The sequence below is a fragment of the Thamnophis elegans genome, chromosome 2 (genome assembly GCF_009769535.1).
Source record: "Thamnophis elegans isolate rThaEle1 chromosome 2, rThaEle1.pri, whole genome shotgun sequence".
Taxonomy (NCBI): domain Eukaryota; kingdom Metazoa; phylum Chordata; class Lepidosauria; order Squamata; family Colubridae; genus Thamnophis; species Thamnophis elegans.
Genome location: NC_045542.1, coordinates 23894923 through 23918127, shown reverse-complemented (window position 1 = coordinate 23918127; position 23205 = coordinate 23894923). Strand labels below are relative to the sequence as shown.

Here is a 23205-nt window from a genome sequence, read left to right as displayed (position 1 = left end):
TTCACTTACCATCAGATTGAGAAGATGACTTTCAGTATCATAAAATATAAAAACCAATGAAAACACAAAATTACTATAGTGGTGACATGGACACCTAGGTCTTAAGTGAAAAGAAATTACAAATTAAGAAATCAGGTATCACGCTAGTACTACCCAGCAGGTTTTAAAGAACTCAAGTGTGAAGTCACTAATCATTTGACATAAACAACTATTGACAAAACCTTGTATAACTGCTACAGCTTATCTCAGGCAACTTGACAATTGGATTCTAATGTGACAATTACCGGCAAGTGTTTTAAGGATTTTGAAAATGTCCCAAAGTCATAATTCCAAAAAGTCTTTGAGATATGCCTTGCAAGCAGTCAATCAATCCTGTTTTTAAATATTGGGTTTGACAAATGGGTACAATTTTTTGTTTCTTTCATTTGGGAGAAGGAATGGGCATTTCATTTTAAAGATAAATTATGTATGCCAAACATCTCTTTAGTCCAGTCATTACAGGATTCTCTTTGCTGTGTACCTCTGCAAACAATATAAAACAATGCATAGTGTCTTTCTTGAATGCCTTTCTGGATGCCGACACACCGTGGGTGTATCCCATTCATGCCTGTGTTGTAATTAAGTGTGGTCTTGATTTTTCTTCCTTGTTCTTACTATATAGCCAGTTCTCTGGTTTGGTTGACTGTGTGGTAACCTCAGAGTAGCTTAGATCATTTCTGTAGTTTTCTTCCTTTTGCTACATGTGTGCATTACTGTATTGTAGTGATCTGCTTATTTTCTTTTCCTGAGCACTGAAAATGTAGATAGGAAGCTATTCTGTGGAGCGTGTTTCTTGGAAAGAATGCAATACAGGGTTTCTTGGGAGGGAAAAGTACAGTTCTAGGGCCATCTCCACTGTGGTTTCCCTGCCCCTTGCACAGGGGCGGCTCCTGTTATGTAATATCAGCAGCCCCCAGCGAGGCGAGGCGGGGCTCGCACTGTACAGCTCTGGCCACCTGGAGTCTGGAACAGCAGCAGCGATGGTGGCACCCTGAAACCCCATAGCAACTGGGCCTGGAGAAGTGGAAGGCGCTTACATGTGGGGAAAATTGGGGGTCCTTTCTGCTGCACATCCTGGAGGAAAGCCTTTTCTTCCCCACCCCCAAGCTGCACACCTGGCTAGACGGCTAGGAATTTCAGCAGGTAAGGGACCATATCACAGCCTCAAAGGATATCATTGTTTCCACTCCGGTTAGGGAAGGAGGGAGGGTGGATGCTATTTCTGTACTGAATGCCTAACCAGGCAAACTTTTTTTTGGGGGGGGGGCAAGTAATGGGACCTCTAACCAAATGTGTGTTTGAAACTCCAAGACCAGTCAGTTCCTTAACCCATGGAGCTATGCATCACCTTCAAAAGGTTCCCCAGGGAGCAAATTCTGCTGGACTGTAGTTCCTGTCTCCAGGCATTAGGATTTTGCTTGATTTTAAATCCTTCATCAGTGGAAATGAATGTTATAAGTTCTGTAGAACATGACCCAAGGGATTAGCTGGGAAATATGTGAGAATGGAGAATGGGAAGCGAATGAAGGGTTTTTTTGGCTCACCCATCCATTCTGATGTGGAAATTGCAGGTGTGTCAATGTGATATTTTGTTCAGGAACTTTGAGATAATACCCATTGAGTTACTCTTTTTAGGCAACATAGCTTTGGCTGGAAAAAATATAACTTTCTAGTGAGGTCTGAACTTCTAGGGGAGCAGGAGATCAATGCAAATGTAAATGAAGGTGAAGCACACAAAACTGTACATAAGCAATGATCTCCTGCAGGCATAGAGGAACATATAACTGTAAAAAAGAAAGTTGTGATCTCTGCATGCCTAACAAATTCATTATGGCATAAACTTTCCTGGACTACTGAGGAACATATAACTGTAAAAATAAAAAAAGAAATTTGTGGTCTCTGCATGCCTAACAAATTTATTATGGCATACACTTTCCTGGACTACAATCCTCTTACTCAGATGTTGATAAATTTCCTGTAATAAATTTGTTGGCTTGTAAGACGCCACAAGACTGTCTGTTGAACATGATTATAACCACTAGAAAGTATAACTGTAGAGGTTCACTTACAAACAGTGCAGCATGCAGTCAATTGAGTGCACAAATGCCACTCCATGATACAAAGATGCACGGAAATAATTTTATATATCATCAGGCCTTTTGAATGTTCTTGTAAGCTCATACCAGGAAAACATAAACAAAACTCTACACAGATCACGAGTAAACACTGTCTGCCTTATCCATTTCATAGTATTGTTGTTATGGGATTCAAATTAGGTAACTCTCATTATCTATTAGATCTCTAGCTAAATGTAGTAAGCAAATAAAATATGAAGCATTCATTGGAAATATCAGATAGATCAAATACTTGGGTATTGGCAGCCATCTCCTAAGTTGGATTAATAATATTTTTTACAGTATACATGCTTGGGCAATTTGCTTCCATAATATGAGAGTTATGCTTATGTAGTCTAATATAAAATGTGATGTAAAAATAAAATATTTTTTCAGGTTCCATAATATTCAATAATGGAAGTTGTTAGCACTGAATAGAACTGGGAAATTTTGTCTAGTGAAAAGCACCCAGTTTAATTTGTTTCATAACTTAAAGCTAGGAACAAGGTTTGGATGTTATGGCTGGTGTAGTAATATGTGAAGCATGTGAACCAGTGTAGTGCAATGGGGATAAGCTCAAATTCTCATTTAGCTCTTTCATTAACTTGGACCTAATCATTCTGCATAAAATGCCAATAGGTAAGCCGAGAGCTGTACATGCAGCCACAGGATTTGATAATCATCAGAGGCTAAAGCGAAGTTATTGGTTGTAAATATTCTTGGATGTTTTGCAGAATACTAAAAGTGGCCAAGAACTTTTAATGTTTGTAGTGCATATACTCTCATTGCATTTATAGCCTCCAGTAAAGAGGAGGTTTTTTGGGTTGTGGTATTATTTCAGATACCTGAAAAACTATTTGACAGGGGATGAATATCTACTAGCTAGCTAGCATATCTACCAGAAAAACTGAAAAGACTACCGTATTTGAGCTGGAGAACAATTGTATCTTATTGATTTATCCTCTATGCTTTGTGGTACATTAATTGTAGATTGCATTTCTTGTACAATCTTAATGAAGAGGTTACTATGTAGCAAGAATCAGAAACCCAGTTCATATATATGCTTAGCCATTATGTGAGTGTTTGGTTCTGGCTTAGCAAGTTGTATATACTATGATATGAAGAAGATGGTAAGATGGAAGTTTTGACTATGTCTGGTTTATTTTCCCCTCTACTGAATTGAACAGTTCTCTCTACTCTTTGAGTATTCTATAGATTCTTTCACTAATGCTATTTCCTGCTATATGATATGCAGTATACAAGAACTATTGATCCAACCTATGTTGTCTATGATTTATAAGGATGCAATTGCAAACTCACATTTTAAATTCACTGTAATATGGGATGTTGTGAGCATGTAGAACTATGTGTTCTGTATGTACTGATATATATTTAATTATCTACATGCGTGTACATACATGTGCATATGTTTTCAGTCTACTGCCCTCTTCTGGGTGTATATAGGTGACACTGCTTTATTTTTTTCTTAAGTGGAATCAAGAGAGGAGTCTGGAAAAAACTTCAGATGCTGTTCTAGGGATAGAAGCAGAGATCTTCTACCAAACGTACTATGGGTCAATATACATGAATGGGTATGCTCCACTATACATGGATAAGGGATTCAAAACTCACATACTTGCACGTCCTCATTCCTGTGTCGCATTTAGGGAGCATGTCAATAAATGTTATATGTGGGAATATAACAGTGCAGACATAAACGGATTATGGGCTGAGAAGCAAAACTGTGATTACTTTATAGGCCCCTCTGTGCATGTGCTTTTTGCAGTAACACAATCAAAGAAGCACATCTTCTTCAATGGCCATATTTGATTATGAATATATGCATTTTTGCCAAGTGAATTTCAAGGTCATTTCGAGCACAATTGAATGGGAGGATGAGAAGCAAGCAACTGCTTGGTAGACCAACTGCAAAGACTCAGGATAGGAAGTTACTTTCCTTCAGGTCTGTCTAGCTCAGGATTACTGATTTTAACTGACAAGAACAACTGCTTTCCAAATTTTGACTAGAGGTCTTCCCTATCACCAGTTAATGATAGTTCAAACTAGAGATGTCTATCATATATATATATGCTTTATCATCAGACTGTGGTTTTAAGGGTGTGGGATGAATTGATTATTGTCCATTCAGAAGAAGTATGAGACATTATTTGGGTCTGTGTGTAAATGCCACATTCTAGCCAGATTGATTACCTACTTATTTATTGCCTAGCGAAAAATGCCCCCCTACCCCCATAGTACATGCATACAATATTCTCCTCTTGCTTACCACAACCCTTTCTTTGAACATGGAGATTATATTTAGTAGACCATGGGTGTCAAACTCAATTTCATTGAGGGCCAAATCAGGGTTGTGTTTGACCTTGGGAGGGCGGGGGGGATAACCAGCTCAACATCACTCATGTCAGGGGTGCCTGTGGTGGCCGCTCTTCCAGCCAAAACGGGCTCCCAAGCTCCATTTTCAGCTGCCACAGCTTCCTGCAACCCTCTGCCAGCGAAAATGTGCATGGCCCTCTTGAGCTCTGTTTTCATTGGCATCGGCACCGTGGGCCAGTCCTTCGCTGTTTCCAGGTTGGCCCCGCGGGCCAGATCTAAGCACCTCGCAGGCGGTATCAGGCGCGGGCCTTGTGTTTGACACCCCTGTAGTAGACACTGGCCATCTGTAAACCATGTTTTCAGATCATGAATCTGATGAAATAACTTCTGTCAGTTGCTGGATATTATTCAACTACAGTTCCCATCTCTTCGAATTAATGTGATTAATGAGCAGAAATAACGGGAGTCACAGTTCAACAAGCTTAGAAAAAGATGAACAATGCCTTATTCTATATTTATCCCCACTCCGCTACAATCCTCTAGGCCCACTTTCCAAATTCCCTCTCAAGTGGCTTAACTTTCGGGGGGGGGGGGGACTGTTGATAGACTTATTTTCATTCATCTAAAACTCTTACGTCATTTACCTGATTATTGCTTTTGAGGGTGGGAGAAATGAGCATGAGAATGTAGCATTTTGGAGCTCTGCTAAAGCCTTCATGCATTTTCTTCCCCTGTCCCTGGAGCTCTGACAGATGTTCTCTCTTGTGCAACATCCCAACAGAGAGGCTGAGGAAATTGCAGGACCGGTCTCTGTTGAAATATACACAAGAAAAGCAAAGAGTGAGTGGCGATAACGGACCACAAAGAGAATGGAGGAAGAAGATCATGGAACAATTACTTTCAGATATTTAGTGCTTTCCACAGTAACTCCCTCCCCTCCCTCACAACTAAGCAGCATGCCTCATCTTCGCCCTAAGCTATGGTAGTTAAGGGTGATGGCATTCAAAGTTATGGTAGCTAAGGGTGAGGGCATGAGAACTTATTTATCCATCCTTGAGAATCAAACAAGAAACATCTCACAGTTATACCAGAAACCTGTGCCAATAATATTTCAAAAGAGATGTGTTGAATCGGAAGTGTAAAGTAATCAATATAATTCACCCAGCTATCCAAATATTATCTGCTCTGGCAATTAGGGATTTTTGCAAGTTCTCCAACAGAGAGAAGACTTTCTGTCACTGATATACGATTCTCCTTTCTCACAATTGGAGATGGCAGTGACTGAAAGCAAAGAAGGCGTATGAGGAATATGACCTGAGTGCTACTATTGAGCTTTTGTCTATCGATAACTCCTTTTTCTTGTAGCTTCTCAGCACAGGTCTAATTTAATCATTGCTATTTTCCCTTAGCACTTTGGCAATTCTGTTTATATGAGGAGGTTTTAGCAATTTCTTAAGAGGAAACTCTATAGCTCTCAAGGTTCTTTGGGAAGCCATGCTTGCTTGAACAAGAAAGAGCCATCTGAAAATTGTAAGAGATTTATTGTACTTTAACAAGGGGTGGCTGAAGAAGAGTTGGACTCAATTCCTTGTCCTGAAGCAAGTGAATTTGTAGCTGAATTTTATCTCAGTTGCATTGATGACATTAGCTATTTTAAAGAAGTGGAGAAACAGCCTTGTGGCATACTGTTAGTTTTTTTTTTTCAACAGAAAGAAATGATCAGAAGGTTTACAAATAATGGCAGGAAGATGGCGGACTGCTCCAGATCCCAAAAACTGCCACCTGCAGCTGTGGTGATGCAGTAGTTAGAACACAGTACTGTAGGCTATTTCTGTTGAGTGCCAGCTGCCTGCAATTTGGCAGTTCAGTTCTTACCAGCTCAAGGTTGACTCAGCCTTCCATCCTTCCAAGGTCGGTAAAATTAGAACCCAGATTGTTGGGGGCAATAGACTGACTCTATAAACCACTTAGGGCTATAAAGCACTGTGCAGCATTATATAAATCTAAATGCTATTTCTAGTCTTTCCTCATTCTTGCCAACAGCAACAGATCATCCTAAGAAGGGCCAGGAGTCCAGAATCTTTAACAGCAACTAACAAAGCGGACTTTGGCCAAGATAATTTTTATACCTTGCTCTAGTTGAAATATTTAAGATCTTCTCTATATACTCTTTGGTAGATTTGTTTCCATAAATTAATTTGGCTACTACTTGTCTGGAATTTGTCATGAATATTAAACTGACATAAGGGGTATGAGAGAAAACAGAAAATGCATAGGATAAATGAATCTGGATCTGTGCAGACCTAAAGTAATAATATTTTTCAAATGCCTAAGTAATTGCAGTAGGACGTCTAGCTGTTTGATCTTCTGAGATTTTAAACAGTTCTCCTCTGTGCATAGTTGTGTAATTGCTTCAAGCAATTTACTAAAAGTTATCATTTCTCCCTCGCATTCCATTACTCTGATGCAGTCCTTTGCAGTTTGTTCCATCCTGCCAGCCAGTTAAATAGTGTCCAATGTTTTCCTCAATTCAGATACCTCAGTCAGTAGCAGAAGTGAGCAAAAAGGTGAGGTTTAGAGGACATTTCTGCCATTGGTGTTGCAGATAGATAGTTTTAGACTTTAATTGTGTAATATGAGTGAGGTAGGTATCTTTTTAGATGATAATGTTTTATTGCAACAACCCATTTCTATTACCATCAGCTGAATGATGGCTTAGGCTTCTGTCCACAATGTTCCATGATGTTACGTTTCCATGCTTCTGCCATGTATGTCACGAGGAAATTTGGAATCCTTAGAAGAGCAGGAACTTCCAGAGGTAGCAGGAATTACCCATTATATTTTTAATTCTCTTGGCATATACTTCCCCTATCAGCCACAAATGACATAAAATATATATTTTAACCCACTTCACTCTACATGGGTCTGGAATAAGTAATAAATAATGCTTTGAAACAATAAGAACAATCTAAGAGGAAGAAAGTCAACAGATATTAGTAGTGACTAAAGCACACAACTCAAATACTTTGGCCACCTAATGAGAAGGAAGGACTCACTGGAGAAGAGCCTAATGCTGGGAAAGATTGAGGGCGAAAGAAGAAGGGGACGACAGAGAATGAGGTGGCTGGATGGAGTCCCAAAGCAGTAGGCGGGAGCTTAAATGGACTCCAGAGGATAGTAAAGGACAGGAAGCCCTGGAGGAATGTTGTCCATGGGATCGCGATGGTCGGACATGACTTCGCAACTAACAACAAAAAGCACAAAAAAATACTTCACAACTGCACTAGATCACACATCAGATATATTTTAATTGCATTGTGTGTTTCAGATAAAACGTGTTACGTGTTTCAGGTAAATATTTGTGAAAACACTTCTGAAAGTGAGACTTTCTTAATCACCAACAGACAGGTTTGTGACTTTAAAAGGATTTGTACACCGGTCTAATACATTTGTGTAGTACTAGATATTTCCAAATAGCTGAGGTTCTTAGTTCTGAGATACTGAGAAATATCCGCTTTTCACAGAACTTGACTAAAGAGAGAACAGGAATGGAAAAATTATTTGGCCTGTGATTGTCGTCACAAAAGTCTGTTCTATTTCTGAGCATTCCCCCCCCCCCTCAAAAAAACCCTCCTCCCTTCCAAAATTTTGGGATGTCATTAAATTTGGGCAATCTTGCTCCCTTTTTTTGCAAGTTCTGTATAAGAACACTGAAAACAGGTAATCTGGAAATTTGGTGAGATTGTGGATTATTTTATGAATTTGTTTTGTAATTATTTTTAGATGAAGCTTGGGGTCAGATTGGATACCATGATATTCATGGGTAAATTTTTTGGCTGTCATAATAGATTTTTTTTTAAAATGTAAACATTTTATACCTGACCTTTTTGATAAATTCTCATAGTTTGCAACACATTGCAATAATATATGCAAGGAAGTAAAAATATCAGGTAAGAGGCAGGTGAAACACATCATTCTGCTTCTTTGTAGGAGTTGGTTGCATGGATCAACAAAAAAGGCTACATAAACTAAATGAATCAAAATTAAATTGTGAAATAAGAGATCACGGAAAGAATCCTTATAATCCCTCAAATTAGAGGCTCCTGGATATAGCAGAACAGTTAGAGATCATTGTGTGGATCTTTTGACAGTAAAAAACAAGTATCAATAAGAGGCAATTTAGAATTCATAAACCAGCCAGACACAATCAGACACCTACAGTGCAGCCATCCTCAGTACGTACAGTTTATAATTGCCTTGATTAATCATACATTGTAGGCAAGTTTTCTGCTAATCTCCACTATCAACTTAATTCAATCATTAATTGAAATGTAACTGTATTAATGAAACTGTATGTCTGTCAGTTGAAAAATAGTAAAAATATTGAAACAGATACCCTAATAATGAACATACCTTGATGGAAAACACAAATGAATCTCTGTATAACATATTGTTTTGAATGGTGTAGAAAGGACATTATTCCTCTTGCCCGCCATATTTTTATCTGACCATAATGATAATTTGCAGGGTTGCTGACTTTTACAAGTTAGAGTTTTTTTAAATGGTTCCATAAAAATGAAATGATTTCACTAGTTTCAGATCCCTAGTTTAGATGTGCCTACTGTACTCTGGAGTACTCCTGTTTTGTCCTTGAGCTGAGCTTCTCCACTGCTGCCCACTTCTTGGTACATGAGCATCATTGTTTGTTCAAGAGTTAAGAATATTGGTGAGCTTGCTGCTCCCGGCATAGAGGAGACATTTTTGAAGTCTAGCCAATGAAAGGAATAAAGAATGCTTAAAATACATGTGCATCTAGAAGCCTTCTCTCTGTCAGTGCATCATCAGCCCAAGATATTTTATTGCCTGGAATGGAACTAGGACCAGCATATTACATTTTTTTCCAGTTCAGACACCAGTTCCTGTATTCAGTGCCATATTTTGCCCTCCCTCCATGCTGCCATTGAAAGTCAGTTACTCATCTTGCTGTGAGGAACAGGATTGGCTCTATAAATTGAGAGATAAACAAGGGCTGTAAGTCATCCCCAGCAGACCAAGCCTCTGTATATTTATTTATTGATATCCCACTTTTATTATTTTTATAAATTACTCAAGGCAGTGAACATAATTAAGACTCCTGCCTTCTCATATTTTCCCAATGACAACCCTATGAGGTGAGTTAGGCTGCAAGAGAGATGACTAACCCAAAATCACCCAGTTACCTTTCATGCCTAAGGCAGAACTAGAACTCAGAATCTCCTGCTTTTTAGCCTGGTGCCTTAACCACTAGACCAAGCTGATTCTAGATTCACGTTTTTAGGATAAACAGCAAGATATCAAGAGAAAGGTAAACATGTACTACTATTCTGTACCTAAAGGAGGATAGGCATAGGACTGTGATAGCAAATCTATGGCATGTGTGCCACAGGCTGGTACTCCATCTCGGCTCCATCGAGCATGCACACATGCCTCCCGCCAGCCAGCTGATTTTCGGGTCTTTGTCACGCATGCAGGAGATATGCACACATGTGCGGGGTGGTGTCGTGCGTGCATGCATGGGGGTGGGGGGAGTGGGGGATGTAGCATACCCCCCATGACCCGCTTTTGCTCGCAGGAGGCTTCTGCTAGGCCCAAAATGGGGTCCAGGGGGTTGTGCATACATGCGCAGGGTGGATGGGCAGGGAGAGTAGAACATGCATGCGCAGGGAGTGGGGTGGGGGTGCATGCATAGGGGGGCATTGCATTATGGGTGTGGGCCTGCACTGTCGCGCGCATGCATGTGCTTTCAGTACACAAGGACAAAAAGGTTAGCTATCACTGGCATAGGATATCAAGCTAGGTATGTCAATTCTCTTCTTCCTCTCACTTGTCACTCACAACTTGTGATTAAGCCTGTGTTTCCTATTTACTGTGTGTAAACTGTCCAAGCTTTCCCTCTGCAAGCACATTGTAGCTGCGATTGTGGATTAAAGTATCAGAATACGCTTTTGTGTTTTAATATCAGAGCAGGGTTATGTGTTCATACACAAACACACACCCATTTAAACAAAAGTGCACGGTTTCTCTCCTGTTGCATAATTTATTCTGGTTTTGGTAATAAGGGGAGTAATTTGTTCTCCACCCTTAACCACAGGAAATCTTATTCAACAACTCTTCTGCCTTCTGAAATTTCTCCAAGCTTTCCCCATCTAATTAAACCTTAAGTGCTAATAATTTGCTGTTCCAAGAGTTGTAAACTAAGATTCTTAAACAGCTATATTCTGCTACCATCACTGTTTTCTGAGACTTTTCTTCTTCTGTTATAGAATGTTGAGAAACAATAATCAAGAATAGGCTTTAGCTTAGAAACCTTGGTTCATTTTCTCTTCTCTCTTGAAAGTATTCTTCAAGACCTTCTTGCTGGCTCTTCTTGGGCATTGGAATTTCCTGGAATATCCTCCTCTACATTTAAAATAAAATAATCTGATTTCAAAAATGTTCAACTGGTTTTCCTAGTAAGTTCGCCTTCCTATAACTCTGTTGCGGTTCTTTTTTTTTTTTTTTTAAAGCACTACAATAACTTGTGCTGGCTCCAAAATTTATAGTTGGGCAATACATTTGTTCAAGTCAACTATAGTGTCACAAAATGTTTCTCTTAAAGGTCCATATAGATACGAGCAACAAAAAGATATATCTTTTCCCTTCAGAGTTAGCTATTTGAACCATCTTCTTCTTTTTCTTTAACTAAGGTTAAAAATAGAATTGGAGGAGAATTAAAGCATAGAAAGTTGATAAGAAGCATTCGGCTGAAGCCCTCCACTTAGAAGAACATTCTTGTTCAGTTGAGCAGAATTCAAGTAATCATACCAACTCCAGCATTCCTCTTAAGAAAAAGTTTTTTGCACATATACGTATCTTTTCTAACAAAATGACATAAAACTTATTTGTTTGCTCAAAGCAAGCAAACAAGTAAGCAGCTAGGCAGTAGAAATCAAAAAGAAGAGGAATAGTTAGCAACTATGACCATGAGGGAGTAGGCTCAGTGAATGAGGAAAAAAACCAGAGAACTGTTTTTCTTAGTGAATTAAAATGTTAATCAGTTAATAATCCATTAATTAAGAGCACTTAAGACTTATATAATACTTCATAGTGCTTTATAGTCCTCTCTAAGCGGTTTACAGAGTCAGCTTAATGCCCCAACAATCTGGGTCCTCATTCTACCCATCTCGGAAGGATGGAAGGCTGAGTCAACCTTGAGCCAGTCAGGATCGAACCCCTGGCATTCAGCAGAATTAGCCTGCAATGGTGCATTCTAACCACTGTGCCACCAGGGCTCTTCTAATATCTTCTAGTGAAGACCCCTTGCCCAAACATCTCCCAAAACATGGAACTCATTCTCATTATGTTTATATCTTCAACTCTTTCACAATTGCTCAGGATTGTAACTTGGAAGGAGTGGGGAATCATTTGTATTCTCATGATAACCTTACAGGTTAAGTTAACATAGAAACAGGGGCCACATAGCACACTACTGTAAGCATACCGTAGTCTGTTTGGAGCTAGTTGTGTAAAACCTGTCAATTGGTTAACTAGCTTAAATAAGTCAGTTTAGGTTGGTTAAATAAGTTGTGGCTGAGTTGCATTGAGGAATGAAACTGGTGACCTATCATGTCCCTTTCTGAGTTTTTGAGGTCCTATTTGAACATGAATTCTGAAAATAAGGCTTGATTTCATGCTGTTTTGAAGTGGGAAACTAATGAAAAAAAATGATGTGACCTATGCCATAGCTAAAAAACAAAGAACATTTCCAAAACAGAACTGGCCTCATCTGTTCTGCAGCCTTACTACACCAAACATATGCCATGGAATATCATATAGGCACCATGTGAAGTCTCGTAATTTCACAAACACTTCCACTATTCAAAAGGCACTCGACAGCCTTCTTGCACTCAGCAGCCTTATCAATTTGAAAAAAAAACTTGTAGATGACAGCTTTTCCTTTAACCTCTGGAACAAGCTTCAATAAATAAAAATACAGGTGCTATGGAATCAATTCATTATGTTTTAAAAATTATGACCAGCGCATAAAGTTCCAGAAATCTCAGCTTCATGGAATTTAGCCTGACTTGACAAAAAAGGAAGACGATGTGAAGGATTGGGCTACTATAATTCCAGCTCTTTTTGTTGCATTCTGTCACATTCTCCCTCAAACTGTTCTTGTCCTCTAGCGATGTCCTCAGCCCGTACTTTACATGATTTTTTAAAATAATGAATAAAATTGTGAATCCAGAGCTCTTGATTGATGAACAGTTAATAAAACACACAACACATATTTAAATAAAAACACCTCTCCAATTCTTCTCTGGACAAACCCTAGGACTGATGCGAAGGTTGTTATCTGTCTCTTGCAGGAAGAAACTTGGCATCCTTGTGGCTTCATGAATGTCTGATCCAGGCAGCTGCACGCTGCAGATTCACAGGGCTGCTGCAGAGGTAAGGGGAAGAAACATAGCAGCTTATCAGGGACCAGATGGACAATCCCACCCTTGCCAAATTGGGACTAAGAAATGAAGGCAGGGAAAAAGGAAAAAAAAGTTTCTGAAAATCATCCAGAAAGAGAAAGTGGTAAACTGTTCCATTCTACTGCCCCCTAGAGAAATCTCCCTTGCCATTATTTAGACTACGAGATAAGACTAGTAAAGTGAGAATGAAGAAAGTATAGAAAATCCACAGAGTAGAGCTTCCGCAATTTTTTCCAATCTCTTTAGCACTAGTGGCCATAAAAAGCTTCTGTATTCTATTTGTGTAATAAATTAATGTGCTTTTGTGTGTTTCTGTTTTGCTTTCTTGTGCTGCATCTGTGTATCCAGTAAAAGAAAATATTTGTAGTTCAGGATTGAAATGAGGGCTCCTTGGTGCTCTACGAGCTTGACTGCTTTCTTGCAGATGCTTCATTACCAAAATTAGGTAACATCATCAGTGGGAGAAAGGAATGGGATTTGCTCTCAGTTTATATTCTAATGTCTTGCCCTGTCGGTGTTGGCAAGCATGGTCTTTGAGGTCCTTTGGTAGGCTGTTAGCTTATTTGGCAGTTCCTTGATGGGGGAACTTCTTGATTGTTGGTCTGATGATAATCTTGGAGACAATCTATGTTCATCTAGGTCAATGGTATCAAACTCACATCATCATGGTGGCACCACGTGACTTATTGGGACTTTTTACCCCTTTGCTGAACCGGGCATGGGCGTGGCCAACACATGATGAATCTGGCCCACGGATGACAACTCTGATCTAGGTGCTGATAGCAGGTGGAGAGGTCCTTGTTCCTTTTTTGGGCTTGTTGACTCTTTTGCATAGTGTGTAGATATTGTTTCTGTCTATGTGTCTATTGATGGCTTAATTTGCCAGAGTGCTAGGCTTCTAGAAATTCCCTAGCGTTTTTGGACTTGGCTTGGTCTAGGATGGTCACAGTTTCCCAGTTGAAATTATGGTTAAGTCTGTCCATTAAGTCTGAACTTACCCCAACAAACTCCCACTCCTTATTAGCACTGATGATATTACCTAGTTTGTGTAATGAAATGTCTGCCAGAAAACGAACCAAACTCAGAGAGCACAAAGCACCTCATATCTGTGTGTTTTTGTGCACATGCCCCACTCTAGAGAATATGAACAAGAGGGAGAAGGACTTTAGACCAGAGAGTAGTCAGCAGCATTCTGAGTCACTGCCCAGTGGCTTTGATTGTGTAGTAGTTTGTTTAATTGGTTAACACTCCTCAAAGACCTTATAACTAATCCAAATGATACAAAAAAAGAATGCATGTGTGTGCATGGGCACATGTGGGGAAATATATCACTGAATTAATCAAAGCCCAGTCTAGTTGATTTTGGTTTTTTCTCATACATCTCATACATTTTTGACAATTGTGTTTTTAAAAAAAGTTTGAGTTCTTGTATTGCAGAGGTGGCCATTCCCACTCACCAGTTTAGTGAGGGGGGGGGAGTCACAATATGTCATGTGACAACGGCATGATGACCTGAGTTTGACATCCTTGTTGTATTGTAAATTTAACTTCAGCCTCAGGAAGATTACAAAAATCATAATCAAATAGTAAGAAGAGATACAAACAGTAGATATTAGAATGTATGTATTTGATTTCATGACTAACCCTAATCTGCAATCAGCCAATAGTTTTTAAAACAGCTGATTGAGGCTGAACTCAGCTTAATGTAATGTAAGCAAGAGAGAAAACTGACTAGATTGAACTATTCAAGACAGTCAAATCTAATTGTTTATCCTTTTTTCTATAACAGAACTTTGCTGCCACGGCTGATTTTGGAGGCACCTTGCTGGAGCAGACACTGGGCCGAAGTCGACCTGATAAGATGTCCCCCTGCCCACCCCAGCAGGGATGGACTCGGAGTACCTTCCTCCCTTTGTACAACCCCCTGGCAGGGGGGGAATCGTGCTCACAGGGGGAAATGGAGCTAACCTGGCAAGAGATTCTCTCAATCTCAGAATTGCAGGTAAGCATGGGACTGACAGAATACGCTATTATTTGAACAGCTTTGAGGAAGACAGGTTGGCCATATTGACAATAGTCAACACAGTAGCTAAAATAAGAACTTGCTCCATAGAGCAAGGCAAAGGGGAAAAAAGGAGCAAAGTGAATAGGATTTGTTCTGAATGGATAGTCCTTGATTAACAATCAAAACTGGAACCTGCAACTCCATCTCCATTAAGCAAGACATCATGTGACTGTAACTTGCAATTTTACTGCTGGCTTCTCTATTGATTTTGCTTGTCACTAACTGTCTAACGAGTGGCTTGGTCCATGTATTGTCCTTTGTCAAGTGGCAAAAACATGATGGCTAATATGATCTCTGAACCCAGTTGTAATAGTTGTGATGGGATTTGGACAGCCCATAAATGTAATAATAAACAAAACAGACAAATAGTGTCTCTTGCAGGAAGTGAATTTTTATTTCTTCTTCTTCCTTTGCCTTTTCCACCTGGTATCAATTTGTAACCCTTGGCCTGGTATAAAGTGATTCATTCAGTTCTTTGGCAGGAATTCTTTTCCTTTTCCCTGGCAGCCAGCTCTGTAAAGCTAAAGAAAAGGGGAGAAAAACCAAGAGCAAAATCTGCCATACAGAGATTCTGCAACAGGCAAGATAAAAAGAGTGATTTACCAACTGTAAAGCCCTTGGTTTTCTGATTGAACATATCTTTATTAGGAAAAAAAACCCCACTTCTCTAGTCTTAAATCCCGAACACAATGCTATAGCTGCCTATTGCTTGCTTTGGTCTTCCTGTCACACCATTTTTTTCCTTCAGAAGAAATGGTGTATTTCATTTGGTACTTTTGCAAACTTTTACAGGCTTAAATGCTAATATTTATTTTAATCAAAGTTCACTAATAGTTCAAATTATTTGGATCAGTCTCAATCTAGAATTTGTTTTGTTAAAGACAACTCTCAACCACCATTCACTAACAGCTACACCTTTCCTAAAAGGTGCCGGGATTTAAAATTCAGCAAAATTAGGCAGCTATTCTTCTTTTCAGTGTAAGATTTATAGTTTCAATTTTCAGATGAGCCTTTTGTTTCATCCAGGCATGTACAGTCTACATTTTGTAGACATGATGACAGCATTAAGATCCAGATGGTTTTAAACTATACTTGCCCACATTTTCTTGGGACTTACTTAAGTCAGTGGCCTTCATTTCCAAGTTGATATTCCTTTATTCCTTCCTTCAATTTAACTTAACCAAGTGACTCTGGGCAGTTTACAATTCTAAATTTATAAAACAATTAAAACAAAAGAGTAAAAAATCCAGAAAATAAATATCATGGTAGTAGCAACAGCGGGAGGCTCCACCCACCTGACTGGATGCTTCTGTGCATGCACAGAAGTGTTGTGCGCACGAGCAAACCGGTAGTAAAAAATTGGAAACCTACGACTGAATGTAACATTACAATATTGTACTGTCTTTTAAAAAATCTTTATTTTTCTTAGTAAATAAAGCAAATCACAGTTACAGGGTAAAGAACAGAGGTGGTATTCAGCAGGTTCTGACCAGTTATGAAGAACCGGTAGCGGAGATTTTGAGTAGTTCGGAGAACTGGTAAATACCACCTCTGACTGGCCTCTGACTGGCCCTCATCTATTCTCTGCCTCTCGAGTCCCAGCTGATCGAGAGGGAATGGGGATTTTGCAGGAACCTTCCCCTGGAGTGGGGAGGGAATGGAGATTTTACAGTATCCTTCCCCTGCCATGCCCACAGAACCGGTAGTAAAAATTTTGAATCCCACCACTGGTAAGCAATGTATGACTTGACAACAGATAATAAAACATTATTAAACATTATTAAAATAGTATTTAAAATATTTAAAACAATAACCTAAAATAAAAACAGCAATTAAAATGTAAAAATATCACAGGGGAATGAACAAATATTTTAAATGATGTTAGAGAACAAATCAAAATTCCAACTTTTGTATATCCTGTTTGTTTTCCTTCCATTCATTCATGTCCAATTCTTGGATATTGCCTGCAGCTTTTTTGCTAATGTTTTTCAGAAGTGGTTTGCTACTGCCTCCTTCCCAGGGCAGAGAGTGAGTGAGTGGTAGGTCCAAGATCATCCAGCTGCGGTTGTGCCTAAGGCAGGACTAGAACTCACAGTCTCTTGCTTTCTAGCTGATGCCTTAACCACAAACAAATTGGCTGTCTTGTAACTAGGGCAAACAATTTTTGGTTGATTTGATCTCTGATGTTTTGCAAAAAGGATAAGTGTTCCCCAGGCTGAATCAAAAGTAACTTTTCTAGTGTAGCCCAACATTTCTCTTTCTTTATGCTTCAATTTTTCCATAACAACAATCTTCCATATTTCTTTTTCATAGCAGAGATCTAATGATGGAGGCTCTGAATGTTTCCAGTATGGTACTTCATTATTCAGTTACAGTCCCAAGATATGTTTACAGTAATTATTTCTTGAGACAACTCAAAGAACTGAAAACATAACTGTTTAGTTCATGATAGTTGCTGCCAGGTTGGCTGAAAAATATACTGTTGAAGTACCGTACTCAATGGAATGGGTGGAGCCCATCCCACAGCTACAAAATATGCATTTGTGAGGGTTAGTCCTACTACAGAGGAGTGTACTGAATCTAAGTTGCAGGGTGGCAGGTATCCATTACATCCATCTGCCTTTTAAATCTTGAATCTCCCAACACTGCCCCCATTCAACAGCAAACCCCGGGGAGAAGTGAGGTGGGGGAAACCATGTACAATGGGGGATCTGTCCGATGGGATGAATCATTCTTTTGTTCTTGGGGGGAATGTTATCAACCCATCTTAAGGGGCTCGGCACCTGCACAGTCCTTTTGAGTGCCCCTTTTCTTTGCTCCCCCCCATCTTTCTGTGATAAGAACATTACATAGGAAGAAGTAGATGCTCAATTTGGGTAGCTACATTTATGTTACAATGATATAGTTAAGTCAATAGGTAAACAGACAAAGCAAAATTTGTAGAACAGCCTGAAAATTTTTTAATATTTCTGTTGGAAAACGGTATTGGGAACACTTGCAATTTAGTGAAGGTGGGGGGGGGGGGAAGAAGCATTTTGAGACTGGACTAGGATATACAAGATTGACTGTCAGAAAGAGCCTGGGCAAGCCATCAGAAATTCCTTACGTTTGACTGCAATCCTCTTGAGCCCCACTTGGGCATTTTCCGCATTCTTTGCTTGAGGGGTGAGGGGGAAGGAAGAGAGGAACTCTCATCTTTTATTTTTTCTCCCCTTCCTGCAGGGTCTTGATATGCCAGCCGAGAGTTGCTATGATCCAGCTTTATGTGGCCATTCCCAACAGATGGCACCATCCTCTAACTATGGGCCATGTGCAGGATTGGGCGAGGGTTCTGCTTCCAATTACAATCACCCTACTGCTGCAGCCTATGACCATTCCTACCCAGAGAACCTGCCTACTTCTTGTACACTTTACAGTTACACCGGCATGCTGATCTCTTCCTCCCTGGAGTCTCCAGGACCTGCTATGCTGGGTGGATATAAAGGGATGCCAGGGATGATGTTGGGGAGGGAGCTAACGAATGGCTATGGACCACAGGGACCTTGCAAGCTCCAAGAAGATCTGGAATCAGACTCTGGGTTATCCCTTAATTACAGTGATGCAGAGTCCCTGGAAGCTGAGGGACTGGAGCGAGCAGAATATCCATCTTTGTATCCCTTGGACCACGTTCCAGCATACCCTCCATTGGCTCCTGTCCCAGAGATGCCCTTCCCTGAGCATCACCCGGAGCATTCTTTGGAAAAAGGGCAGAGCCCACGGGGAGAATTAGTTGGCAACAGAGATGAACGTCGGGCTCTAGCCATGAAAATCCCCTTCCCTGTGGAAAAGATCATCAACCTGCCAGTGGATGACTTCAATGAGCTGCTGTCACGTTTCCCGCTGAGTGAGCCTCAGATGGCACTAATCCGGGACATCCGCCGCCGTGGCAAGAATAAAGTGGCAGCTCAAAATTGTCGCAAGCGCAAACTGGAGACATTGGTACATCTGGAGCAGGAGCTGGATGAATTAAGCCGGGAGCGACAACGCTTGCTACAGGATCGCGGAGAGTTTAACAGGAGTCTGACACTGACCAAGCAGAAGCTGGGAGCCCTCTATCACCAAGTCTTTTGCATGTTGCGGGATGAAGCTGGCAACGCCTATTCCCCTGACGAGTACATGCTGCAGCTCACTATCGATGGCGGTGTCTTCCTTGTTCCACGCAACAAGCAGCCAGAAAGTGCCAACAGCTGAACTGAACAAGTTGTGGTAGAAACTGGGGGGCATGGAATGCAGCCAGTTGACCCCCACAAAAGCGTCTCTCTAGGGGCTCGAGACCATTCAAATGTTGAAGAATTCAGATTCCATATCGTACAGCTGAACTGAACACCATTCAAATCAACCAGAATTAATTTTCACTTCATTAGGAGAAAAATAGGGTTTGATTAAAACGGTACCTAGAATTTGTTCCTTATCCAAGCATCCATCTTTCTAAAACGTAACAGTCCCATCAGACTTCGCCGATGTGGCCAATTGCGATGGATGAATTATAATCCCAACAGTATTTGTAAGGACTATTTGTACTCCTCAACCCTTTGCTTACTTCGGCATTTTGAGCCAAATTACCTTGCATATAATATATAAGGCACTTGCTCACCTTACGGCTTTAAAATGTTCCCAAATTGGGCTACAATTTCCACTGTCCAGAGCAAATATGAAGAAGCCTATTGTAAATTAGTTGTACATCCCTTTCTACACATTTCCAGAATGTTGAATAAAAAAATAAAAAAAATGAATTCTACTACATCCTAGTTAAGACTATATTGCTGGGAGGTGTAAAAAATAAATGTTGCTTGCATTCAAAATTATAAGCTCAAAATGGCTTTCCCATTTTCTTTTGATTTTGTCATGTTTTCGAATGTATGCTATTCCTTTTCAAAGCACTTGTGAGGGTCATTACCACTATATGCCAGCTATAAAAGAATTGGTGACAAAGGGTTTAAAAGATTTGTTTTTAAAGGCTACAGAAAAGGTAGAACGCACCTGTGTTGTTTTGGGACCTCACTGTATAATCTCAGCAGTTAGCATGGTCTTTGAAAAGCCAAAACATTCTCTAAGATTAGCAAATTGCCTTAAATCAGATGTCTAGTAGCATCTTTTCAAACTAAATTTTATTTTAAAAGGCACCTTTCATGAGTTGCAACTCACAACAGTATATGCCTTTTTAAATGTTAGCCCTGAAAAAGTGCTATCATACTTCGAGTTTTGGCTATCGTAGACCTATATGATTTTCTTCCTCAAAGTTGCTTCAGTACATGATTTTGGAATTTATTAATGAGCAAGTGGAAGTTGTCCTAAGGTTCATCCCACAAAATCCAATTTTCAATTCATATCCTGATTTCTTTGCATTATAAACATGGATGCCAAAACAAGACGTTTCAGAATGATGTGCACATAATCTATACGTTATGGAGTCCTCTACCGTAGAAGCAAGGTTGATAAATGAGTTGTGTGATTTTCACTTTTGCCAGTTGTTAAGCAAATCACTGCAATTAAGTGAATCGTGCAGTCTTTAAAAGTGAATCCAGGCTCTCCCATTGACTTTGCTCCTTGAAAGCCAGCAAAAGTAGCAAATGGTGATCGCATGACCTCAAGACACTGCACCCATAAATACATGGCACTGCTGAGTGCCTGAACTTTGGTCACTTGGCTGTGAGAATGCTGCAGTAGTTGCAAATGCAAAGACCAGACATGACACTTTTTTCATTGCTATTGTTAACTGGTTACTAAACAAATGGTAGGTCAAAAACTATCTGTAGTGGTTTAAATGTGACTCAGGCAGATCCTAGTTATCTAGGAGTATGCATTTACGAAGTGTTTTATGTCTGTTAATGAAATGGACCAAAAAATACCTCAAAGATACATTCCTAGGTGTCCTTTTCCCTCTCTGAGCCAAACCTGCCCTTTGATTTACAAAAAGTTTAGTCTGCTATGGAAAAGATGGGGTGGCAGTTCCAAGCGGAGGGAAGAACTACCTTGGCAAATACGAAAAAAGAGAAAAATGAGTTGAGAAAAGTTGTTATTGTAAAGACAAAGAAAGATACCTTCCTTTTAGCTGCAGAGGGAACGTAAATTATGTTCTGTAACATAAAATTACTCGAGTAAATACCATTACAAAAGGTAACTGTACATAAAATGCTCAAATTAATTCAAGAGTGTTAAATGGCCTCTAATACTCCATAATTGAAAGTCATGTGATGGAAAGATCTGTATTTTTTGTGTGTGTGATGGTGATCCAGGAACACAGCATGAAAAAAAGTGATTTTAAAATGTCAGAAAATTTGCTGCTCTCGTGTCAGAAGCAAAAGCAATGAAGAAATAAGCCTGCCTTGCTACATCCTCTGCTGCAGGTCTGCAAATGGGCTTTAGTCTCTTGGTTTTTTTAGATTTTAATGGATTTAAGATTTCAAGTAACTGAGGAAGATGAAGCTATAATATTGCTTTTATCAATCCTCATCTCTCCTGTTAAATGGGATATCCTCAAGGTTTTGAAACCTATTTACCTCCCCTTTGATGGGATGGACTCCTAGTTTAAGAGAAACAGTTTTAAGATTGCCATCATACAAGCTCTCCTCTGTAGGTAAATCCATGTAATTATATACCAAATATTGGAACTTCTGCAAAAGATTGTTTCAAACTCCAGATGCACATAGATGTTGCTTTGGCTAGCCATTTGGACCAGTTTCCCCCAGAAAACCTAGGTGGCTGGCCAAGTCATCACTCCCCCCTAGCCACCCCTACTCAGGTTTTGTGTGTTTATTTTCTGTGAGGTCTATCTCTTCTGTGTCCATTTCTTTCTCTCACTCTCTTCCTGTCTCTTCCCCCTTTCTAGGTCTCTATTGTTCTATTCCCCCCCCCCCCCAGGGGAGGGTATGAACCCCTGAACTGGTGCTGGGTGGTGGGAATCTGACGTGAATGTAGAGCAGCCCCCTTCCCAGCCATTCTACATTCATATGCAAGAGCAGGTTGCTGCAAGAATACGTGTTTGGGTATAAAAGAAAGCTCTTCCCCATTGAATCTGTGTGTGTTTTTTTGCACAAGAACAGACAGAATAATGTAACTTGCCCATACCGGTGCAAAACCACTTATTTGGGACAAATAAGGCACATGAACAATTCTTGTGTGGCTGGCAAGGTCCGCCAGGCAGTTAGACAGATTATTACATCCATCCAGTAATCGGTCTCCAGGATGAGCCAATGAGCAAATGGAGTGATTGGACCCACAGCATCTCCAAAGCAGATCAGGTTCAGGGCAACCAAGGAGCATGCTGGCAACTGCGGAGCCTCCCCATTCCATCTAAGTTGCAACCCCTGCCCTTGATGGCCACAGGCCTGTTGCCTCCACCACCAGAGGCTGGGAGAAACGTGCACATCTTGAACCCGTGTACATTGGCGCTGCCACTTCTGAGCCCACCGAGGATGGCAGACTAGCAACATCGATGATCAGCTGGGAGGTGGGACATCAAAGCAACTGACATCAGGGAGGCAAGAGCGAATCGCCGGAAGAAGCGCCCATGAGACCCAGCAAGTAGAGGGGTGCTTCGCTTCCACTCTGGAATATGGAGCAAGTATCCATCTCCCGCTTAAATAATTTTTAGATGTGGAGAAAACCAGTGTTTACAACAGGTATGCCCAGTTAGCCATCTAGCATCCCTGTGTGTTTTGCTAAGGGTAAGGTTCTTTCCCCAAAAAATGTGTGGTTTGGGGAAAAGGGAAGTTAAAATGGGTACAAGGATTAAGGCACTCATTCCAATTCCTCAACTCCATTTTCCAGATAACATAGCCCCTTGCGCCTATTTTTGGACTATGCCTCTTGGCATGCCATGCAAAGCCTGGATAACACTTGATCCAATAGAAGTTGAGCACCCTATCTATAAAATATTCTGCCAAAAAGGACAAGAATCTCTCATGTTTCCGGGGCCGCCACCAGGTAGCTCTGTGCAGCACAGCATTTAATAAATGTCATGCTTCTTTTTAATTAGTTTATAATGTAGCATACAAATAAAATGCAAAAACAGCAAATAATGGGAAAAATGGGGATGGGGAAAGGGGAGGAAACAGAGTGTGGGGGAAAAGAAAAGGCATTGATTTCTGACTCTTTGGTGCAGTAGAGTAAGGCA

General features: G+C 40.2%; 1 protein-coding gene across 2 annotated transcripts; it reads left to right on the top strand.

Moving 5' to 3' along the window:
• The first annotated feature begins 946 nt into the window (after window positions 1-946).
• On the top strand, window positions 947-22920 carry NFE2 (nuclear factor, erythroid 2). Of its 2 annotated transcripts, XM_032211686.1 has the most exons (4): window positions 947-1182; window positions 12875-12956; window positions 14775-14987; window positions 18273-22920. In XM_032211686.1, exons 2-4 carry the CDS (start codon window positions 12906-12908, stop codon window positions 19278-19280), a joined length of 1272 nt encoding a protein of 423 aa, XP_032067577.1. In that variant the 5' UTR covers window positions 947-1182; window positions 12875-12905; the 3' UTR covers window positions 19281-22920. The 2 variants fall into 2 exon arrangements, with proteins under 2 accessions (XP_032067577.1, XP_032067578.1); XM_032211687.1 differs by lacking the exon at window positions 12875-12956 and having other exon boundaries at window positions 948-1182.
• The last annotated feature ends 285 nt before the right edge of the window (window positions 22921-23205 follow it).

Bases quoted from the DNA above. Each gene is read 5' to 3' on its own strand.
- NFE2 (XM_032211686.1), top strand. From the start codon at position 12,906: ATGTCTGATCCAGGCAGCTGCACGCTGCAGATTCACAGGGCTGCTGCA. The intron at 12,957-14,774 runs GTAAGGGGAAGA...TTTCTATAACAG, and splicing joins TTCACAGGGCTGCTGCAGAG to AACTTTGCTGCCACGGCTGA. The intron at 14,988-18,272 runs GTAAGCATGGGA...CCCTTCCTGCAG, and splicing joins TCTCAATCTCAGAATTGCAG to GGTCTTGATATGCCAGCCGA.